The sequence below is a fragment of the Nicotiana attenuata genome, chromosome 3 (genome assembly GCF_001879085.1).
Source record: "Nicotiana attenuata strain UT chromosome 3, NIATTr2, whole genome shotgun sequence".
Lineage (NCBI taxonomy): Eukaryota > Viridiplantae > Streptophyta > Magnoliopsida > Solanales > Solanaceae > Nicotiana > Nicotiana attenuata.
Genome location: NC_031991.1, coordinates 3,756,326 through 3,778,549, shown reverse-complemented (window position 1 = coordinate 3,778,549; position 22,224 = coordinate 3,756,326). Strand labels below are relative to the sequence as shown.

At 36.3% G+C, this 22,224-nt stretch overlaps 1 protein-coding gene across 1 annotated transcript; it reads left to right on the top strand.

Moving 5' to 3' along the window:
* Positions 13,755-18,050, top strand: LOC109223215 (E3 ubiquitin-protein ligase RNF170-like). Its single transcript, XM_019387431.1, has 5 exons — positions 13,755-14,032; positions 15,332-15,531; positions 16,461-16,562; positions 17,567-17,618; positions 17,699-18,050. The coding sequence occupies exons 1-5, from the start codon at positions 13,942-13,944 to the stop codon at positions 17,809-17,811; spliced, it is 558 nt and encodes a 185-aa protein (XP_019242976.1). The 5' UTR covers positions 13,755-13,941; the 3' UTR covers positions 17,812-18,050.

The window sequence follows — 22,224 nt, the reverse complement described above, 5'->3', positions numbered from 1 at the left end:
CCACCAGAAATGAAAAATGAAGGAACAAAAGCATGATGCGGTGCAAGCAACAAATGCAAAAAATGCATGCTATAGATGTGGAGGAAAAGGGCACTGGTCACATACCTGTCGTACGCCAAAGCACCTAGTTGAGCTTTATCAAGCCTCCCTAGAGAAGACAGAGAAAAATGCTAAAACAAATTTTATTTCTGAAGATAATTTAGATTTCATGCATTTGGATGTAGTTGATTGTTTTGCACTCCTAAAAGGAGAAACAAGTCATGTGATCGGTGATGAATCTATAGAAATATAAATATTTTAATTTTTGTTGTTTGTAGTAGATAGTATGGTTATGTAATTGTTGTACATAAATAAAAGTTATGCTTTGATAATGATGTTTACTATAATATATTTTGTTTATGTCATTTTGAAGAATATAGATAATCCTCAAATTATATTTGGATCAAAGACAAATCATATGGATATTTGTGTAATTGATAATGGAACAACTCATATCATATTCAAAGATCAGAAATACTTTGCTTATTTGCATAGGGAAAAAGCAAATGTTTCTATAATTTTTGGTAATATAAGTTTGATTGAAGGCTTCGGAAGAGCCGTTATATTTCTAAGGGAACAAAACTTATATAGACAATGCATTGTTCTCCTCCAAGTCCCGAAGAAACTTGTTGAGTTTTATAGATATCCGCCGAAATGGGTATCATGTTGGGACGATAGATGAAATGAATATAGAGTATCTTTGTGTTACAAAGAATATTTCTGGCCAGAAGTGCATTATAGAAAAGTTACCAACTTTATCTTCTGCCTTATACTATTCAAAGATCAGTACAGTTGAAGCACACTCTATCGTAAATCAGAGCTGATTCAAATATTTTTGTGCTTTGGCATGGCCATGATAATAGGCTAGATTTATGTAATTTGGCGATTGTTTATGCCCCAGCTTGACCATGTTTTACTGTTATAATATAGTTAAATGATGATAAATTGGCTCTAATTGTGAATTTCACACGTTGCAGGAGTCATTGGCATGAATAAGGACTTAAGACGGTAATCGGAGCTAAAATGAAGCAAGAAAAGCCCCTAAAAGCTGAGTACGTGGGAAGACGAGAGAAAGAAGAGCTAAAATGGAGACCTGGACTAGCGCGGCCACTAGCGCGACCGCGCTAGCCCAGTTAGTCGAGGCAGAATGATAGGGCATATGTGCGGTCACTAGCGCGCTCATTAGCGCAACCGCGCTAGCCTAGTTTCGGAAAAGTATATTTCAGGGGTAAACTTGGAAGTTCGGGGGAAAATTCACTTAACCTATAGAAGGTCCAGCTCGCCCAAAGATTCATTATCAAGGTTTTCATAACTTAGTTCAAGGCAAGGAGAGGCAAGAGGCAAGGAGGATAATTCAACATCGAGTTCTTCCTTTCTTCCTTTTGTTTTTACGATTTGTGATGACTTTGAATATTGTTGTGATGAACACTAGTATGAGTAGCTAAATATTTAGTCTATGGTTTTGATGGAACCTATTGAAGGATGAACTTCTTGTTATGTTAATATAGTTTGCCCGGTTTAATCTCTATTTGTTCAACTATGTTCTTATTGTATTTAATTGACAGGATCCTCAGTTAGCTGTGCCTATTTAGTGTGCATAACTCGGGAGAGAGTGCATATTTAGGTAATTGTTGAACAACACCACTCCCAAAGTATATGAGGGATCAATAACCGAGGGTTTAAAGGCGGGATTAGGGATAACGAAGCCTTGGGTGTGATCTAAAGTGAGCTGTAATAAACAAAGCCAGCTAGAGTATCTCGGGAGAGTGCGTCTAGTAGATTATTGTGATTACTCGGGAGAGATTTACGATAATAATAGTGCTCATGATTGATAGAGATGATTAGGCAAATCTATGTGAAGCATAACCGGAAGGGATTCCATCAATAGGGGAAATCATAACCTTAGAACCTTCTCTTAATTGTTTACAACTTAATCATAGTTAGTTTTCAGCTGCTTATTTACTTTTAGTCGTAGTTAGTAGAAATACCATCAATTGTTATTTACAACGTTTGGGAAGTTGATTCCGTGGAAGTTAGTAAGTCTAACGAGAGTAATTGATAGGTTAATTCCTTGTGGGTTCGACTCTGGGATAAATACTCAGATTATATTTGTAACGTCTGCGTGTCCTTTTTATAAGGCATAGTTGGGCGTGATCAGGCCACTTGGGCCATCCTGGATCAATAATGATGAGACGGCTAATTAAAAATTCAAGTGGCATCCATTAAAGAACCTAAAGATTCTACAAATGATGAATTTTCTTGTGATCCTTATTATCAAGGCAAAATGATTACTAGACCATCACCAATGAAGGTTGGCATGGAATCCCCTGCCTTTTTAGAGCGTATACATGGGGATATATGTGGACTTATTCACCCACCAAGTGGGTTATTTAGATATTTTATGGTCCTAATAGATGCATCTTCAAGATGATCTCATGTATGCCTACTATCATCTCGCAACCTGGCGTTTGCAAAGCTATTATCCCAAATAATTCGATTAAGGGCACAATTCCCAGATTATCCTATAAAGGCTATTAGCCTTGATAATGCTGGAGAATTCTCATCTCAAGCTTTTGATGATTATTCTCTATCAGTTGGGATAAAAGTCGAACATCCTGTAGCTTATTTTCATACTCAAAATAGCCTTGCAGAGTCATTTATTAAATGCCTGCAATTGATAGCAAGACCGCTACTTATGAAAATAAAATTACCCACTACTGTTTGGGGCCATGCTATCTTGCATGCAGCATCACTTATTCGTCTCAGACCTGTGAGCACGTGATTTTTGCCCTAAGCAATAATTCCCAAAATTTCAAACAAAACAATTTTTCTAGTATTTTATAATTTTTGTGAATTTTGTGGCATTCTTTGGTAATTGTTGCATTGTTATTTGTGCATTTTAACCCATATGAAAATACCAAAATATGCATTGGCATTTAGGGATTTAATTTCACAATTTTAGTATTAATTAGTTTTAGAATAAAATGTAAAGAAAATTGCAAGAAAATAGTTCATTGCATTACTAATTATTGCATTTGTTTTTAAATAGAGTTACAAGTAATTTTGGGAGTTAAATAGTGTAATTAGGTCTTCGCTTTGTTTTAGCATTTTATAAAATCAGAAAAATAAATAAATACAAAAATACCAAAAAAAGGGGAAAAAGAAAAATTAAAAATGGTCTTAATTGGAGACCAAATTTGGGCCAAAATCAGTTAGCCCAAACAAAATTCCCACGTCCAGGCCCAAACGCCCTGCCCGGTCCAATTGCCTCATGATCAAAACGACGTCGTTTTGACGTCGTTTAATCACGACCATCCATCTCCCCAAATCCAGTGGCCACGATTGACTCTCAAAATGAAATAAAACTGTCCGAATTATACAGAAAAAATCAAAACACAATTCATCTTCCTCGTACCCTGTAACGCCACTGTTCCCCCGCCGTCCTCCGCCCTGGCGCCGCCGGCCGAAAATCGCCGCCGGCGGCGGCGATGCTCCGATGACCACCAAAAATACACCACTGACTCCCCTCGTCTCCCCCTGTCCAACCATGCCCTCAGCTCCCCTCGAATCATAGCCAATCTCGTCGAATATTCCATCGAAGTTTCCGGCCAAGTCGCAAACTCACCCAAACTGGCCCAAATTCGTACCATATGTCCCTCATCCCTCCCTCATCATTAATCCCTAACCAGAATCTTTCGAATATTGCCAGAGCTTCTCGAATTTTAGATCTTAGACTGGCAGAACCCTAGCTCAGAAAATCTTGGGGATTTTGGACCGTAATTTCCCTAATCGTGTGTGTTCTTTTGAAAACACACGATTAGGGATGTTACGTGTCAAGAATCCTGGAGGATTCAAACAAATGGCCGGTCAGAGTTTCCCCATGGTCAGTCAAATGCTCTGATTCAGTAAGTTTGCTGATTACTTCTATTTTTGATTCTTATTTTGGAGTTCCGTATCTGTTCTAAGTTTAGTTTACGATTTGAGCTTTGTTTGGATTTCAATTGATTAGTAATCTCTTGTAGTTGCTGTTAGTTAGCATTAATCAGTTTAATCAGTTTAATTAGTAATCGTATTAACAGTTCCATGTTTAGGGTTTAATTAAGTTTTATGATTTGTTAATGATCTTCGTGGAGGTACTGTTATCAGTCTTCATGTTTGGTTTAAATTTATTCCAGTAGGTCTAATTTTTGTTTAGTTTAGTTAGTTGATTCATGAGTGGTCACTGCAATTTGTAGTTCATGGTTAGGTTGGATTTCACGATTGGTTAATTGTGCAAAAATTCAATTTGGTGGGATCTTTTGGCTATAGCTGAACAAGATAGTGACCAGCAATTACAGTAAAAGGGTTTCGGTTCGGCCAGTAATTTCAGGAGGTTCAAAGGGTAGTTTAGGCATGGAAAAAGGGCACTTTTATTAGATTTGGTAATTTTCGAAGGGGGGTAAGAATAGAATAGGGATTGTGATAAGTATCGAACCTTCTAGGATGGACTATAGTGTAGGTTTTAATAAACTTAAGTTAGTTGCTTGTGTAACAAGTCAGAAATAATGGGGTAAACACTGAAATTAGAATAGGGACTAAGGGGAAAAAGGAAAATCTCAAATTGGACCCTAAGTTCACCTATAATAGGCATTCATTTGCCTTGATTAGGAAGTTCTAGGAGCCGTCATCTAAACCCCCTCTCAAAAGNAGTATAGAACCTTCTAGGACGGACTATAGTGTAGGTTATAATAACTTAGGTAGTGCTTGTGTAACAAGTCAGAAAATAAGGGTAAACACTGAAATTAGAATAGGGACTAAGGGTAAGGAAAATCTGAAATTGGACCTAAGTTCACCTATAAATAGGCATTCATTTGCCTTGAGTAGAAGTTTTTCAGCCATCAAAAATCCCTTCTCTTCTCCGCAAGTTTCAGAAAATTGAAATCCAACTCCCATAGATCTCAGTTTTCTCAAAATTTCCAGGAAAACAATAGACAAAAAAAAAATCAAAAATTTTTTTACCGTTTCATTGATTTCTCCTTAGATCACCCTCGATTCCAATCCTTAATCCAATTATCTAGCTCATTAAAAATCAGAAGTGATTTGCGCATGAGAGGGGCTTAGTTCTAGTTGATTGTTGATTGCATACTGGTTGTGCTAAGTGCTGAGTTCATTTCTGGCTATTTGGTCCTATTCTGGGGTGGATCTGTGGATTCTGCTTGGTTTTCCAATTTGTCCAGAACAGTTGAACATTTTATGGGCTATTATACTCGTCTATCGCTTGTCGCTGGGTTTTAGCTTATCCCTGAACTGCTGCTGAAATTGTTACTGCTGCTGACTTCCTCCTTTTCTGTTTGATTCAAGTATTCAGGTACACATCTTGTACTCCCCAGGCATCTGAAGTGAAAATGAAGTGCTGATCATGCCTCTTTTATTGAACTCCTCTGTTTTAACTTATGATTGATTAGGACTCTATTGTTGCATGTAATCACTAAGGACTGTATAACTGGACTGAATATCTGGACTGTGTAATGGATTCTAATTCTGATTATGTTAATTCTGATATGATTGGGCTGTCTCGATTTCTATCGTTACGTCAGTAGGACTGCTTATTGCAGTTGTTTGTATGAACAAGTGTGGTAGAGTAATGCAACATCATAGCCTGATAAGTTGAAGTTGGAATAGAATAAGGGCTTGAACATCTTAAGTTTGATACCTCTGCATTATTAATAATCACTTTAGTCCAATTATCCCGTATCTATTTCTGAAATTATTTGCAATGGCATTATTAGTGAATTACGCTTAAGTTCCAGTACCAATAGTTGCTAACAGACATGAGCTTAAATAGTCACCAACAAACATGCATGAGATAAATAATGAGTTAAATGAAGTAAGTATAAAACCAGCAAAATAATTGCCTGATTTACTGATGCACTGGTATAATTCTCTAGTATACATATAAATTGCATTCTAATGTGATCCAGAGCTGCTCGATAAGCTGAACTGGACGGGCCATCTAGGCCTGTTCTCATTGGATGAAGCCCATGTCCAGGCAGCCTTTCCCGTTATCACAAGCAGCACTGAAATGGCATTGGGCCAAAACTAAAGCCCAATTTTATCCAGAAAATTTACTGACCCTTGAACAATAACGCTGAAAGGTAATTTATTGTCGGCAAAGAATATAGAAAGGTTATAGCCACTTTAGGATTCCCTTTAAAATAAATGATAGACGAGACGAGCCTCGCCAAATAAAACACACAAATTGCGGGGCCCTCATTAATTGCTTATATCAAAATATTTAGACTTCGGGATGTGCCATTTAGCGAATTTCATGGCTCCCCACACAGTTAATAAACGCGTAGCTACTTTAGGCGCGCATTTTAAATAAAATCACCTTCCTAAACACGGGTGCACATTTATGTGACCCAAATCCAAATCTCAACAAAGTCGAAATGTGTTAACAATCACGGGTGCACTGGTGCGACGTGGTTTGAGGCGCATTTCCACGATGTTGCAATTCGTTTAAAAATCGAATAAATAAAAAATAAAAGCGGTTTACTAATAAAAGCACATAAGCTAGAACATATTTCGAAATCAGATAAAATCAAATACGACAGTTGAGCGACCGTGCTAGAACCACGGAACCCGGGAATGCCTAACACCTTCTCCCGGGTTAACAGAATTCCTTACCCGGATTTCTGGTTCGCTGACTGTTAACAGAGTCATAATTTCCTCGGTTCGGGATTCAACCGGTGACTTGGGACACCATTAATCTCCCAAGTGGCGACTTTGAATTTTAATAATAAATCCCGTTCCGATTGTCCTTTAAGTGGAAACACTCCTATTATACCCCTTCCGGGGGTGTAGTAAATAAAAAGGAGGTGTGACAAGACCGACACATTATAATAATAATTCTCCTTCACAATTAGTTTTTGGTGACGAACCAAATATTGCTCATCTAAGAATTTTTGGATGTGCTGTATATGTGCCAGTAGCACCACCACAATGCAGTAAGATGGGCTCCCAAAGAAGGTTAAGAATATATGTTGGGTTTGAATCACCCTCTATTATTCGGTATCTTGAACCATTGACGGGAGATTTATTTACTGCTCGATTTGCAGATTGTCGATTTGATGAAATAAATTTTCCACAATTAGGGGGAGAGAAAGGAAATCAAAAGAGAAATTGTGTGGAAAGTTTCATCATTATCTCATTTTGATCCACGTACCCCTATATGTAATTAGGAGGTACAGAAGATCATCCATTTACAGAATATAGCAAATCAAATGCCACACGCGTTTACTGATTTGAAAAGGATAACTAAGTCACATATCCCTGCAGAGAATGTGCCTATCCGAATTGATGTCCCAACAGGACCATCTACTAGCATGAGAGCTAGAGAACCTAAAGCACGCTTGAAACGTGGTATGCCTTTGGGTTCTAAGGATAGAAATCCTAGGAAAAGAAAATCGACAAATGATCAAAATGACATTATGAAAGGATCTCCTGAAGAAACCCAAGATCTGATTAGTTCTGAGATTCCTGTAGAAATAAATGAACCCGAACCTCAAGTGAGCGAGGAACTTTTAATAAGTTCTACTGGTGATGGGATTAATTTAAGTCGATCTGAAATAATGGTGGATAATATTTTTGCGTATAATGTTGCACTCAACATTATGCAAGACAGTGAGGATCTTGAACCCCGATCTGTCGAAGAATGTCGGCAAAGATCTGATTGGCCAAAATGGCAAGAGACAATTTAATCAGAATTGAACGCACTTGCTAAAAGAGTAGTATTTGTACCAATAGTCCAAACACCTGCTGGTATAAAACTAGTTGGTCATAAATGAGTTTTTGTGCGAAAAAGAAATGATAAAAATGAAATTGAAAGATACAAAGCTCGCCTTGTCGCACAAGGATTCTCACAACGACCTGGAGTCGATTTTGATGAAACATATTCACCTGTTATGGATGCCATAACATTTCGATATCTCATTAGTTTAGCTCTACATGAAAGGCTTGAAATACAGCTAATGGATGTAGTTACAGCTTATATGTACGGTTCACTTGATAATAAAATTTATACGAAAATTCCTGAGGGAATTTAAAATGCCTGAAGCAAATTCAAAATCTCGGAAAATGTATTCAATCAGATTACAAAGATCTTTGTACTATTTAAAGCAATCCGGGCACGTGTGATATAATCGTCTTAGTGAATATTTGCTGAAAGAAGGTTACACAAATGATGTTATTTGTCCATGTATTTTTATAAAAAAAATGACATCCTAATTTGTTATACTTGCTCTTTATGTTGATGACATAAATCTTGTTGGAATTCCAGAAAAGCACCAAAAGGCAATTGAATATCTTAAAAAAGAATTTGAGATGAAAGATCTTGGAAAGATAAAACTTTGTCTTGCTCTGCAAATTGAACATTTAGCAGACGGGATATTTATCCATCAATCTGCCTATACATAAAGGGTCTTAAAATGCTTTTACATGGACAAAGCGCACCCATTAAGTACACCAATGATTGTTCGATCACTTGAAGTGAATTAAGGACCCGTTCCGACCTCCAGAAGACAATGAGGAACTCCTTGGTCCTGAAACACCCTATCTCAGTGCCATTGATGCACTTATGTATCTTGCTAATGCTACAAGGCCTGTCATAGCATTTTCTGTTAATTTACTAGCAAGATATAGCTCTTCTCCTACACGGAGATATTGGAACGGGATTTAGCATATATTGCGATATATAAAGGGAACTCTTGATATGGGTTTGTCTTATGCTAACAGATGTAGTGCATATTTTGTTGGTTATGCAGATGCAAGTTATTTATCCGATCCCCATAAATCTCGATCTCAAATCGGGTACGTGTTTACACGTGGAGGTACCGTCATATCATGGTGCTCCAAAAAGCAATCTATTATTGCTACTTCTTCAAATCATGCTGAGATAATAGCTATTCATGAAGCAAGTAGGGAATGTGTCTGGTTGAGATCAGTAATTCATTTTATTCGAGAAAAATGTGGTTTGGAATGTGATAAAAGATCCACAATTTTATACGAAGACAATGTTGCATGCATAGCCCAATTGAAGGGAGGATTTATAAAAGGAGGTAGAACGAAGCACATTTCACCAAAATTATTCTACACATATGATCTTCAGAAAAATGGTGACACTGATATGCAACAAATTCGTTCAAGTGACAATCCGGCAGATTTGTTCACTAAATCTTTGCCAACTTCAACTTTTGAGAAGATGGTATACAAGATTGGAATGCGGAGACTCAAATATTTGAAACTAGGTTTTCATCAGGGGGAGTGAAATACGCGCGGTACTATTTTTCCCTTACTAAGTTTTTCCCATGGAGTTTTTCTTGTAAGGTTTTTAATGAGGCATCTAGAAATGCGTATTACTAAATATGTGTACTTTTTTCCTTCACTTGAATTTTTTCCACTTGGTTTTTCCTAGTAAGGTGTTAACGAGGCACATTATCTTTTAATGAACATACAAGGGGGAGTGTTATGAAAATATTATATTATGGATGTCCATTTATTACTCCGCTATAGATAATCTTCCTGAAGAAGATTATTCATTTAGTACTCTATTGAAGTTTATCTACAAGCAGCTGATGCAGGCAGGTTGCAAGAACTCAATGAAATAATCTGCAGCAGCTGATGCGGGCAGGTTGCAAGCAACTCAATGAAATAATCTGCAACAGCTTCTTATTAAACAGGCAGGTTGCGAGCAGCTCATGCAGACAGCTTACAAGCAGCTCAAGAAAAGCCTCGTAGCTGCTTCCTGAAAAGCTTTGGAGCTGCTTCCTTTCTTATATAAATAGAGGAGTTTTCAATTCATTATGTACGCCAGTTTGAAGTTGAATAATATATCAATCTCTCTATATTTGTCTTCAGTTTAGTTACTTTACTTGTTTTATAACAATGACAAATATGTATGAACTTTTTAATACTTTTAACATTTCTAAAAAAGAACAGACTAAAGATTTAGTTCTTGGTCTTTTGTTAAGCTTTGATAGTGTGAAAAGTGTTACTGCTTAGTGTAATTGTTGTTACATAGTTAAAGTAATTGTTGTGTAAAGTTGATCAACAATTGAATATGTATTTTTAGTTTCTTAGAACGAAAAATATTTTAGACAAAGGTTTTTGATTAAACCCGAAAATAGAAAGGATCGGAGAAAGTACATATGGAATAATAAATGCACATTATTTTTAGAGAAACTTTCAGAAACCACTATGTTTTAGTGGTTATTAGCTAGTTGTATCTACCATTTACTATATTACTTCCTATAGCTATGTTTTCAGGATTTTTATAGTGTATTTGATGTATTTAAGCTACTGTATTCATGAATACAGTAGCATTTCTAGGCGTGAAACAGGGGATTACAGCTAGACATATTTTTGTATTTGACTATTTTCGACTGTATTCACGACGTGAAACAGGGGATTACAACTAGACATATTATTGTATTCGACTGTATTCGACTATATTCACGATATGTATTTGTGAATACAGTAACGTAAATAGCGCAATTCATGGTCTATTCAGTTGTTTTTAAACGGAAAGTGAATCAATTAACATAATAGACTCCTAATATAACTCAACAAACTCAATTATAACACACAAAATTTGTATTTCCAGTTATAAAAAAGATTCTCAACCGAAAGACACCCCAAAAACATAGTAATCTTCAGAGAAAATATGCTGAATATTTTTCTCAGCCGATAAATACAACAAAATCAGAGCAATTTGAATACATATATACATCTGAATACATAAATTATATTAATTAAAAAATATATGAATACATTCATGGAATACAACGAGACAGTGAATCCAATGAAATACATGGACTACAACGAGATACATTGAAATACAATGAATAAAAAGACAATGAATACAATGAAATACATGAAAATACAGCGAGATACATTGAAATATATTAACAGAAAATTCAAGTTGCTCATCCCCAAATTTCGGCGTCTTTTGTTCAAGAACAACCCTAATTTAGAGACTCTCTTCTAGTGACATAACAAGTACTTGGTTAATACTAAGAAATTTTGCAGATAGAGGGGATTTCGTTTGAAATCCTAGTTTCTGAATACATGTGGGAAACCGCTGAAAAAGATTCGGTCGCTGTGTCAATGTTCAACTTGATGTTTCACAAGGATCCAAATTCCTTTGCTCTTAAACTTGATGTTGTTTCTTCACATGATGACATTGCGATTTTCAACGGAGGAATGGAATCAACCGGAGTTTTCATTATCATAAACTTCAAAATGTTGCAGTTCAAATCCATGGCAAAGAGATGAGATTCGAAACTGTACAAACAAATATATCTTTGAGAAGCTTTGTAAAAATAAGATGAAGGTAGAAGATGAGAGAGAGAGAGAGAGGAAGAATAGATATGGGGTAGGGGATACGAGAAATTTGAGGAGATAAGAGAAATTTGAGTGGAGAGAGAAAAATAATACAAAGTTTATTTTATGGCTTAAGGGCATGAGGTGACCATGAATAGATATTTGGCTATAAAAAATTAAAAGGTAGTTATGGAATATAATTTTTTTAAAAGAGTATTTATTAAAATAAATAAAGTATCAACCTTTGCTTGCTATATAGGAGGTAACTAATCCTTATTTTTAACCTTACAAAAAGTGACGTTTTCTATCCAAACTCGGCGGCGATAAACAGATTCATTAACACGAGACTATTAGGCTGATTAAACAAAAAGATCATACATCCATAAATTGTTACTCCTACAGAAATATTTTGGTGGTTAAGATAGAAAAAGTTTCATTGTCTATGACACATTTGTTCTTTATGTTTAGTTCAATTTGGCCAAGACAAGTGCAGTGGATGTGACTGCTCCTTCCTTAATCAAAAGTCTCGAGTTCGAGCCCTGGGTATGGAAAAATCCTTGGTAGGGAACGCTTTCCCCCAAATGGGGCCCTACACAGCGCAAATCCGAATATAGTCGGGCTCCAATGCGGGTACCGGACACCGAGCGGGAAACCAAAAAAAAAAAATTTGGCCAATGCATGTGAATCAAAACACCATTTTTGGAAAGTTTGAACACATCATCATAAAAGATGATGCATATGCAATCATATAAATTGTCAAAAATAAGCATATGAAGTCATTGCGGTTGACCTAAATTTTGGATATAAAACAAATTCATATATATGCTGTTACAATATGTATTGTTGGAATTGAAATTAATGTATTCTCATAAACCAAATATTATTTGATTAAGTCTCCAGATCCTGTTAAATGAATTGGTTGTTGCTGTTTTTTTATCTCATTGTTGGAATTTGAATTAAGATGTGAATGAGAAATATTGGGAAAGGAATTGGAGGAAAAATGAAAAGTTTGAAAAAGCTCCAACGGAGCTTTGTCCCTTATCGAAAAATGAGAAAGAAAATTTTTGTGCTTATATAGAAAAATACTTATTCTAGTTATTAAAGAATTGAGAAGAGAGTACGACTTGAGCTGTCGTCACTTGCTCAACTCAATGTTTACCCCTTATTTTTCTAATAATTTTGATGCAAAATTTAAGATAAATTAAATTTACGATAATTTTTCCAACAATCAAATTCACGACCAAACAATATATTTAACAGAAATCTACATTAAAAGTTCACTAAGGACTAAAGAATTATATGTTTCAATAAGAAAGACGTGATAGGAAGATTGAAATGGATACTTATGAAAAGATTTAGATCGTAGAAATAAATTGCATAGATAAAAGCGATATATACTGGTGTCAATGCAAATATAAATTCATATATTAGAAATTTAAAAAAAAAAAACATGTTCAAAGGAGGCTAGTTTGTTCAACAAGTCACACAAAGTTAACTGAACCTTTAAGCAAAAATCACAATTAAATAAGAAATTACTCTTTATTTTGGCATTTAAATGAAAAGGTTTAGATGTGGGTTTCTTAACCACGAGTTACATAATATATATATATATATATATATATATATATATATATATATATATAGATTGAGGTTTAGGTTCCTAACAAAAGGAGTTACATTATATGGGGTTTTCCTCCTGTCTTATTTCGTCGGTCACCTTTCTTGTTTTCTTTTCTTCTCTTGTTTACACATAATTATTGATTAGTGAGAATTCATATAATCAATTCTAATTTATTTTGTATTAAAGCATTATTATTGTTTTTTTTAAACTTTTTTAATATTGGCAAACACATCACTCTTTCTGAAATTGTTTAATTTATTTATAATATGTACTATTATTATTTAGTAAATAAGTTATTTACAACACATGAAGACTTTCGACTTATTTTGGAAATTACTGATAGAAGGTAATACTATAAACTTAAACCTTCCCATATTTTACTGATCTGGGTGTAAATGATTTGTTCAATAAATTTTGTTAATTTTATGCCATATCAAATTTTCGATTACTCTATTATGTACAATTAGAATTAAACTATTTTACCGTCTTAATTATCTTGATTTCTCTTTAATCAGTACAATTCAATTAATTTTCAGTAATTTGTTTTTAAACATTACCTAATATTCTAATAATAAGCTTTAACATAGTACATAAAAGAATTGAAAAAATATGCACAAGGAGGATTTGCTTTGAGCTTAAACCAAATTACCAAAGGGATCAAAGTGTAAATTTCCGGAAAAATAAGGGGTAAACTTCGAATAAAAGTTTCTCTTCAGACCTTCTTCATCAATTCTTGTTAGTTAAGAAAAATAGAGCTAAAATTCCAAGTTTCAAGACGAAACACCATTGAAGGCAATCACAATAAACCTACTGGATCCACTGAAATTTTTTGAATGCTTAATCATACCCACAACAAAAATACATATAATTTGTATAAAGAAAGAGGAAGAGAAAAAAAGCAAGTGATTGTATAAAAAAGGAAAATGGATTGTCCACCAGAGAATGATGTTTGTTCAATTTGCCATGGCAATTTCCATGTCCCTTGTCAATCCAATTGTTCCCATTGGTTTTGTGGTGAGTTTTTTTTGTTTTAATCTCTTTTATTATTTATTTGGTGTTTATAACTTGATATTATGTTGCTGAAATTAGAGTTGAAGATGGAGAATGGTGAAAATTTGGGAGTTACCCACTTGCTTATATTAGGAAATGAAGCAGTTCTTGTATTGTATTATGGAAAAATTTACATATTGGTGTCATAGTTTTTTATTTTCTTGATGGAAAATGGGGAAATAAAATTGCGAGTGACCCACTTGCTTATATTGCTGATTTTTGTAATTCATGTTTTGGAAAAAAATTCAGATTGTTTTAATGGGTTTTGGCTGAGAAACTCAATTTCAATTTGAGATATACCATGTTAAAGGGTTTCTTTTTTGGTCTTAATGGAAAATGGGGAAAGGTGAGAAATTGAGAGTAATATACTTGCTTTTATTGAGAATATAAGCAGTTTTTCTCCTTAGTTATGGAAAATCTCAGATTGTTGTTGTTGGTTTTGAGTGAGAAATCCTTTTTCAGTTTGAATATACGTATACATACACATGATTTTTTTTTTTTTTTTTTTTTTTTGTGTGTGTGTGTACTTTTGATATGTGATGTAAGTGTTTATACATTTAGGACACTTAAACGCACCCACACCAAAATCTGTGTCGGGTCGTCATGGGTGTGGTGTGGCAGGGGTTTTGAAGGATCTGACTTGAGCAACATAGAATGAATCTCATGTTTTCCTTCCTTAAAAAAGACTTCTACAAATGATTATCAAGCTTCTAAACGTTAGCCGATCACTAGTTTTTGCTTCTTGGCCTGAAATGGTTTTGACAATCCCCTCTTCTCTTTTGTTTTGTCAAAAGTCTCTCTCTCGCGTTCAAAAGAATGTTCTTTATTCACCTCTACTGAGGACCTTAGGAATTATTGAACTCCAGTGGCTGATCAGAGTTTGTAAAGAATTATGTCTCTGTGAGGTGTGAAGAAGTTTTAAGTATTCTGATGTCTCTTGTTACCAGGATTCTCCTGTCAAAAAGAAAAAAGAGGAATGAAATCAGTATTTTCTAGTTATAATCATAGCTGTCAAGTAATTGGATTAGTGATACTTATTAAAGGACTTCATTTCTTTTTATAATCATAGCTGTCGACTAATTGGATTAGTGATACTTAAAGGACTTCTGTGCTAATGTTAAAGATAAACTTAATTAAGAATGCATCGAATTTCACGCACTAGTGCTATATAAAGGTTTTCAGCGGGTATGTGCTGATGTTTGCTACTTTCCTTCACAAGTATGAGTACATGTACTAAATTCTAACCTTGGCTTCCCTTTCAAGCTAACTGCATTCTACAAGTTTGGGATCATGGATCTGCCCTTCAAGCATGTAAGTGTCCATTATGTCGCCGTCCGATTACCTTGTTGGTTCCTAGTGATTCTGCATCAAGGTTGCACCGAGATCCTGAAGTTCCTGAGGTTTTACGAAGAGTTGAACACTATAACCGACATTTTGGCCAACATAGCAGCAGCCTTTTCCAGGTAATTGGCATGTCACCATTGCATTTCCTGTTCTTGACATGATTTTCTTCTACACTTTCTATCAGCAACTAATCTTTTAGCAACAACTTTTCCTTTTTCTCTTTGTTTTTTTCCGTCATTTTTTTGGGATGAGGTGGGGAGGATTTTATTATTTTCTTCAATTATTGTAAATCGTGCACTCAACCTAAAATTGTTGCTTGGATTGATATTCTTGAACAATTCGAGGAAGCATGGGCTGAAAAGTTAGGGGGAGTATGAGTTGGAAACTAGTTTCCAGTAAGGGTGAGTTTGTCTTGCACCTTGAAAAGTTGAGACACCACTCATTTGGCCATTTGGGTGTTGGAAAATTGTTTCTTATGGTTATATTTGGGAAACAGTTGTTGAGGTGTGACTGCTGTAAAGACATTGCATAGAAGTGCCTCTGTATCAGACCGCTAGTATACTTGGCTAATGATTTGTTTATGTTCCGCTCCAGCTTTGTATTTGTGTTTGTTGAGGTCTGTTTGACAAATTTGGAATGCTATCTCTTAAATGAATAGCCATCTTTGTCTCCTTCGAAGAATAATGCAGTGGTCGCTATTCTCATCTTCATGGACACCAGCAGAGGAGATCGATCGAGCATTAACTTTTTGACTTACCTGGGTGCTACGGATTAGGGCCTGTTAGGATTCTAACTCTATGCCCTGTACACCCTTCCTGAAAGACGTTGTATCTATGAGAAAGAGAACCATGCTTCATTGAGAGGTTTCCGATTTTTCAAGTACTACTTTTCACCCCATGTACAACTAGCCTGATGCATCTATAGCCAAAGTAGTTTCACCTTTCTGTTAAGAATTTGATTATTAGTCCTTGTGCAGCTTATAACATGTAAACTGACCACAAATGTTGATCCTCAGTTGAAAGATGATATATGGTCTTTGTTTTGACAGAGAATGCAAGATCTTCCCTTTCTCCTCAGGAGATTGCTCCGAGATATGACAGATCCTCAAAGATCTCTTCCATTTGTCATCAGGGCACGTGTCTATTTGGCAGTTAAGTTTTCTTCCCTATTGCACCGACTACCACTTCGCCATTCCAGTTCTCTTCTATTGTTCTTCTTTATGTTTTTGTTTCCTTTTCTTTTAGAGAGGTGGTATATCTTTCTATGTAGAACATTTTCCTTTAATCTCAATTTATTTTCATTCAACTCAAAGCTTTTCAATCTTCTCCATTAACAGTAAGATCTATGCTTCTGTCGTGTTACTATATTTTTGTCATGGTCTAAGTACAGCAGGCACTATAGTACATTATCATTTGGAGTATGACAATAGATGTACGCTGGGGGTGAGGCGATATTTTGTTTGCATTCCTATTGCAAGCATTTATTGCAGAAAGTAGGTTTCAAACATCTCTGTTGTCTGCATGCCACATCATTTAATATGATGATCTAGGTACTAGAGGGAACATAGAGGGAGTTGTGTAATAAAAATAGATGTGCAAGCCATGAGTTATATGTGATTTAAGTTGTCTCGTTCACATTAGATTAGCTGAATTTGGATGTTTAATATAGTCAATCACAAATTGTCTCTTTTAAAGAGTGCAGACTTCCTAGATGATGTGCAATAGGAATCTGGAGGTTACAGAACTAGTTTATATTAGGTTCTGAGGGATGTCGGAACCACTTATGTATCTCTCCTATGCTAGTTTGACAACAAAATCATAAATCGCCACTTTATTGAATACTAGAAGAACAGTTGGCACTTTTTGAACTTTATATTGACCACGTGCCGACAGTCATTACTCATTAAAGGACCCTTTGAAAATTAGGGTGCCTTTCCCTGTATCCTCCCTTGGGTGTTAGACTAGAATGGAGGGCTTTTCACAGCAGTCAGCTTGAATTCAATTCTCCTAAGCAACTTGGAGAACTAAAACCAGTAAATTAAGTTTGTGTTCTTAGTTGAATTGAATCCTATGCCGAGGGATGGAAGTCGTTAATGTTAACCTTTCCCCATCTCTCAGCCTTACATAGATTGTCTAAAAAGTTTTTAATTTGCAGGTTGTTTTAAGTGGAATATACGTCCTTAGCCCCGTGGACATTATCCCAGAAGGTAAAGGTTGAATTTTTTTCTCTCCGATAACATAACCGTGTTGTTCAGTTTATGACAAACTCCTGTTTGCCTTTTTGCAGGGGTTCTAGGTATAATAGGTTTACTAGATGATCTGATTATCATGTTCATCTGTTTCCTGCATGTTGCTGCTCTGTATAGATCAGTACTTCTGTTTCGCCATGGCGGTTCTTAAACACTTGGATCACACGACAAGTGCAAAAACTGAAGAAGAGACAGATCATGCCAGCATTTGCTTGTTTCGTTTATTTTACTCATTCAATTTGTGTTTAGGGGGTGACCGAAGGAAAATCTGTATTTTTGACACATGACGGAGCTCTGTTGTACGCATATATAACTCGTTGCAGTCAATGACACCTTGTATTGGAAAATTGCAGTTGTTTCTATGGGAGTGAAGCGCGCGCAATACTAACATGAAGTAGTGCAGTTTAATTAAGTTTTAGATAAATCTTTTGTAATGGAATAAACTGTATGATTTCCTAGGAAACTAAAGTTTTAGCAGTTTGACACTGACATATCATAAGCAGACTGATCCTATACACAACAACACAAAATGAATATTCTTTAAACCAAGAAAAGGCCAAAGCAGATCACATCAAGAGAAAATGAAGCACCTACTTTAACACAGACAGCACTATATATAGGAAGCAATAACAGAAGCAGCAAAATATTTATGATACACAGGAAAACGAAAAAGAAAAAGAAATAACAACTCGAGAATACAAGTGCTGCAGATATTAATAATAGGAAATTTTTCCATTTTGAACTAAAAATGATTTCCCAAATGATTGTTCAAAACTGTTCATTGGTATTGCTATTTTCTCTATAACACTTAGCCCTCATACCTTGGTGTAATGCTTCTGCATTAATAAGTACAGAAATTTGATGAAAAACCAACTTAATGGAAGGAAAGGACTTAAAAAATTTATACAACTTTCTGAAGAAAATTTATACAGCTTTCTGAAGAATGTCTACAAATTCAGGTTAACATTAATAATAGTGGTCTTTGGCTCCAACAAAAAATAGCTGGTCATCCTTTGCAGCACAACCTTGTCGTCGTGTACATGTTGTTGTTGATGTCCCTTTTGCCCGGGGACGCTGCGTTTCATGCCCGCAGGTCTTGATAGACAGGTCGAGAGTCCTCCAAGTAGGCTATCAGTTTAGCAGAAGGGGTTGGTGCATTCCATTTGCTCCGTAGTTGCTTCTTTGGTCAGTATGATTAGTACAGGTATCGATTAGTATGGCTTGACCTTATCCCGACCTTTGTGATATTATGTATTCTTAGAGGCTTGCAGACAGATGTCATGTACGTAAAAGATTGTATGGCCTTGTCGGCCAATGTTCAGTACACGAGTGATTATTTTGGTCTTATAGGCCCGTACTTCATATGTATAAGTTTGTATTCCCTCATGCTTTACTCCGGTTCATTTATCTATGATAGAACGATATGAAAGATACGTTACATTGGTACTCGGTTGAGTAAGGTACCAGGTGCCCATCGCGGCCCATTGGTTTGGGTCGTGACACCCGGGACCTCAACCAAACATACCAACCAGTCCTAAAACATCATACGAACTCGATCGAAGCATTAAATCACATCAAACAACACTAAAACAATGAATCGCACATCGATTCAAGCCTAATGAACTTATGAACTTCTAACTTTCAAAACTAATGCCGAAACATACTAAACCAACTTTGATTAACCTCAAATTTTGCACACAAGTCCTAATTGATAAACGGACCTATTCAAACTTCTGGAACCAAAATCAAAGCCCGATAACCACAAAGCCAACTCTCGGCCAAACTTTTAACTCTCCAAACTTCTAATTTTTTGACTTTCACTGTTTCAAGAAAAAATCACCTCTGGACCTATAATCAATATTCAGACACACTCCTAAGTCAAAAATCACCATACGGAGCTATCAGAACCATCAAAACTCTATTCCGTAGCCATTTACACATAAGTCAACATCCAGTCAGCTCTTTAAACTTAGGCATCCAACCTTGGGACTAAGTGTCCCAATTCATTCCAAAACATCCCCGGAGCCAAACCAACTACCTCGGCAAGTCACCTAACAACAAAGGATCATAGAATAAGAAATAAATGGGGGTATGGGGCTGTTATACTTAAAATGACTGGCCGGGTTGTTATATCCTCCCTTCTTAAATAAATGATCGTCCTCGAACGTATTTAGAATCATACATGGAGTCTCAAATAGGTGTGAATATCTGCTCTTCATGTCACGCTTGGTCTCCCAAGTAGCTTCCCCGACTAGCTGACCTCTCCACTGCTCCTTCATTGAAGCTATGTTCTTTTACCTCAACTTTCGAACCTGCCGATCCAAAATGGCTAACGGCTCCACATCATAAGTCAAATAACCATCCAACTGAACTATGCTGATGTCTAAAATATGAGACGGATCACCGATATACTTCCAGAGCATGGAAACATGAAACACTGGATGAACACTCGATAAACTAGGCAGCAATGCGAGCTTGTAAGCCACCTCTCCAATCCTCTCAAGCACCTCAAAAGGCCTAATATATCAAGGGCTCAACTTGCCCTTCTTTCCGAACCTCATCACACCCGTCATGGGTCAAAATCTGAGCAGTACCTTCTCTTCCACCATGTAAGCAACATCACGAACCTTCCGATCAGCATAGCTATTCTGTCTAGACTGCTCCGTGCAAAGCCGATCCTGAATCAACTTAACCTTGTCCAAAGCATCCTGAACCAAGTCAGTACCCATTAACCTAGCCTGCCCCAGCTCAAACCAACCCATCAGAGACCGACATCGCTTCCTATACAAAGCCTCATACGGAGCCATCTGAATGCTCGATTGGTAGCTGTTGTTGTAGGCAACTCTACAAGCACCAGAAACTGATCCCAAGAGCCCCCGGAATACATGACACAAGCGCATAACATATCTTCCAGTATCTGAATAGTGCGCTCGGATTGTCCGTCCGTTTGAGGGTGGAATGATATACTCAACTCAACCCGTGTGCCTAACTCTCGATGCACTGCTCTCCAAAACTGCGATGTAAACTATGTGCCCCGATCTGAAATGATGGACACTGGTCCGAAGAATAGGTAGTCCCAACTAGAATGAAATGTGTGGACTTGGTCATTCGATCCACAATCCCCCAAATAACATCAAACATCCTTGAAGTCCGTGGGAGCCTGATGACGTCCAAATTCACTACTAAAAAGTAAATGGACCCAATCGCATGCAATATAATTTACCCAACTATGAGTCAAAGAAATTTCAATGATTCGACCAAGAATCTCATTTGGGCCTTTCATCGAACTCATAGTAAGCACATAAAATCACTTCTATTTTAACCAAGCCATGGGTACTCAGACTTCCCCATTTTTCAAGAAAAAAAAGAAGCTCACACTTTCAACCAACCTCACCAGAAATCAACACATGATTTGAGCATTTTTTTTAAAAAAAATTCTGAGAGAAGAAAAATAACCCATTTGAAACATAGCTGTTGAGAAATAAAGGAGAGAAGAAGAAGATAATGATACAATAGAACATAAAGAGCACAAAGATTAAGCCTTCATACCTTGATGCTTGCAATTAGGAATGAAAATGGTGGAACTTGAGAGTTAGGAAGATGAAGGTTGTTTTTTTAAAGCCCCAATTTTTCTAACTTTTGTTCAAAATGAAACAGAGTTACCCGTTAAAGGTCTCTGATGTCGTATTTGTGACTCCTTCTTCGCAATTGCAAACTTCAAAAATCCAGCAGATGTCACAAATGCGACCATTTCTTTGGTTTTGCGATGGGTCAAAGTTCGCAAATGCGAACACTGAGGCCTGGACTATAGTTGTGTTCAACTGTTGGTTTGGGCTGTCCGAACCACTTCGACCTGCTCAAATCAACTATAAAAATTCTAAAACTTGGCAGATTAGTCAAAAATAATATACTAAGCTATTCAAAAAAATCAAATTTCAAAAACGACTAAATTTTTTGAAAGTGGTGGGTTGCCTCACACCAGAGCCGCATTTATCGTCGTGGCACGACGCGAATAAACTTTACCACTTTTCTCGTCACTTGGACGATATGAATTGGGCACCTAACTTGGAATCAATTTTGCGACCACGAGTGGTGGGGGTGGTGAGTAGAGGATCAAGCCACACGTTAATTTCTTCATTTTGCATTTCTTGGCTTTCATGTGAGGAATGTCATTTTGCATTCTTGTGCCTTCAAATTGTAAAATGTATGGCTCTTGTTTTTCTTCTTTTCACTTCCATATGGATTAGCACGACTCAATTCCCATATCACCATGCAATTCCATTGTCGAAAAATGCTTGGAATGTAACATCCAGCCTTCAAATTTCAATTCTTTCCGGATTTTGACATCCTCTTTGTCCCTCGAACTAGAGTCAAATTCAACCATGTTTTCAACTACATCGGTTGAATCTAATTCCGTATTTTTCTTGGCATCACCAACAAGTATGAAGTCGGTTGGCGGATGTTCAATTCTTGATTCCTCAAAATAAAGCTCACTTTCTTCCTCGAAGTTGGACTCTTCTTGATATCTTTCCACACTCTCAAGTTGGTGGCCACAGCGAGCCTC

Coding starts and splice junctions, on each gene's coding strand:
- LOC109223215 (XM_019387431.1), top strand. CDS start 13,942: ATGGATTGTCCACCAGAGAATGATGTTTGTTCAATTTGCCATGGCAAT. Junction 16,563..17,566: donor GGGCACGTGTCTATTTGGCA/GTTAAGTTTTCT, acceptor TTTAATTTGCAG/GTTGTTTTAAGTGGAATATA. Junction 17,619..17,698: donor CGTGGACATTATCCCAGAAG/GTAAAGGTTGAA, acceptor GCCTTTTTGCAG/GGGTTCTAGGTATAATAGGT.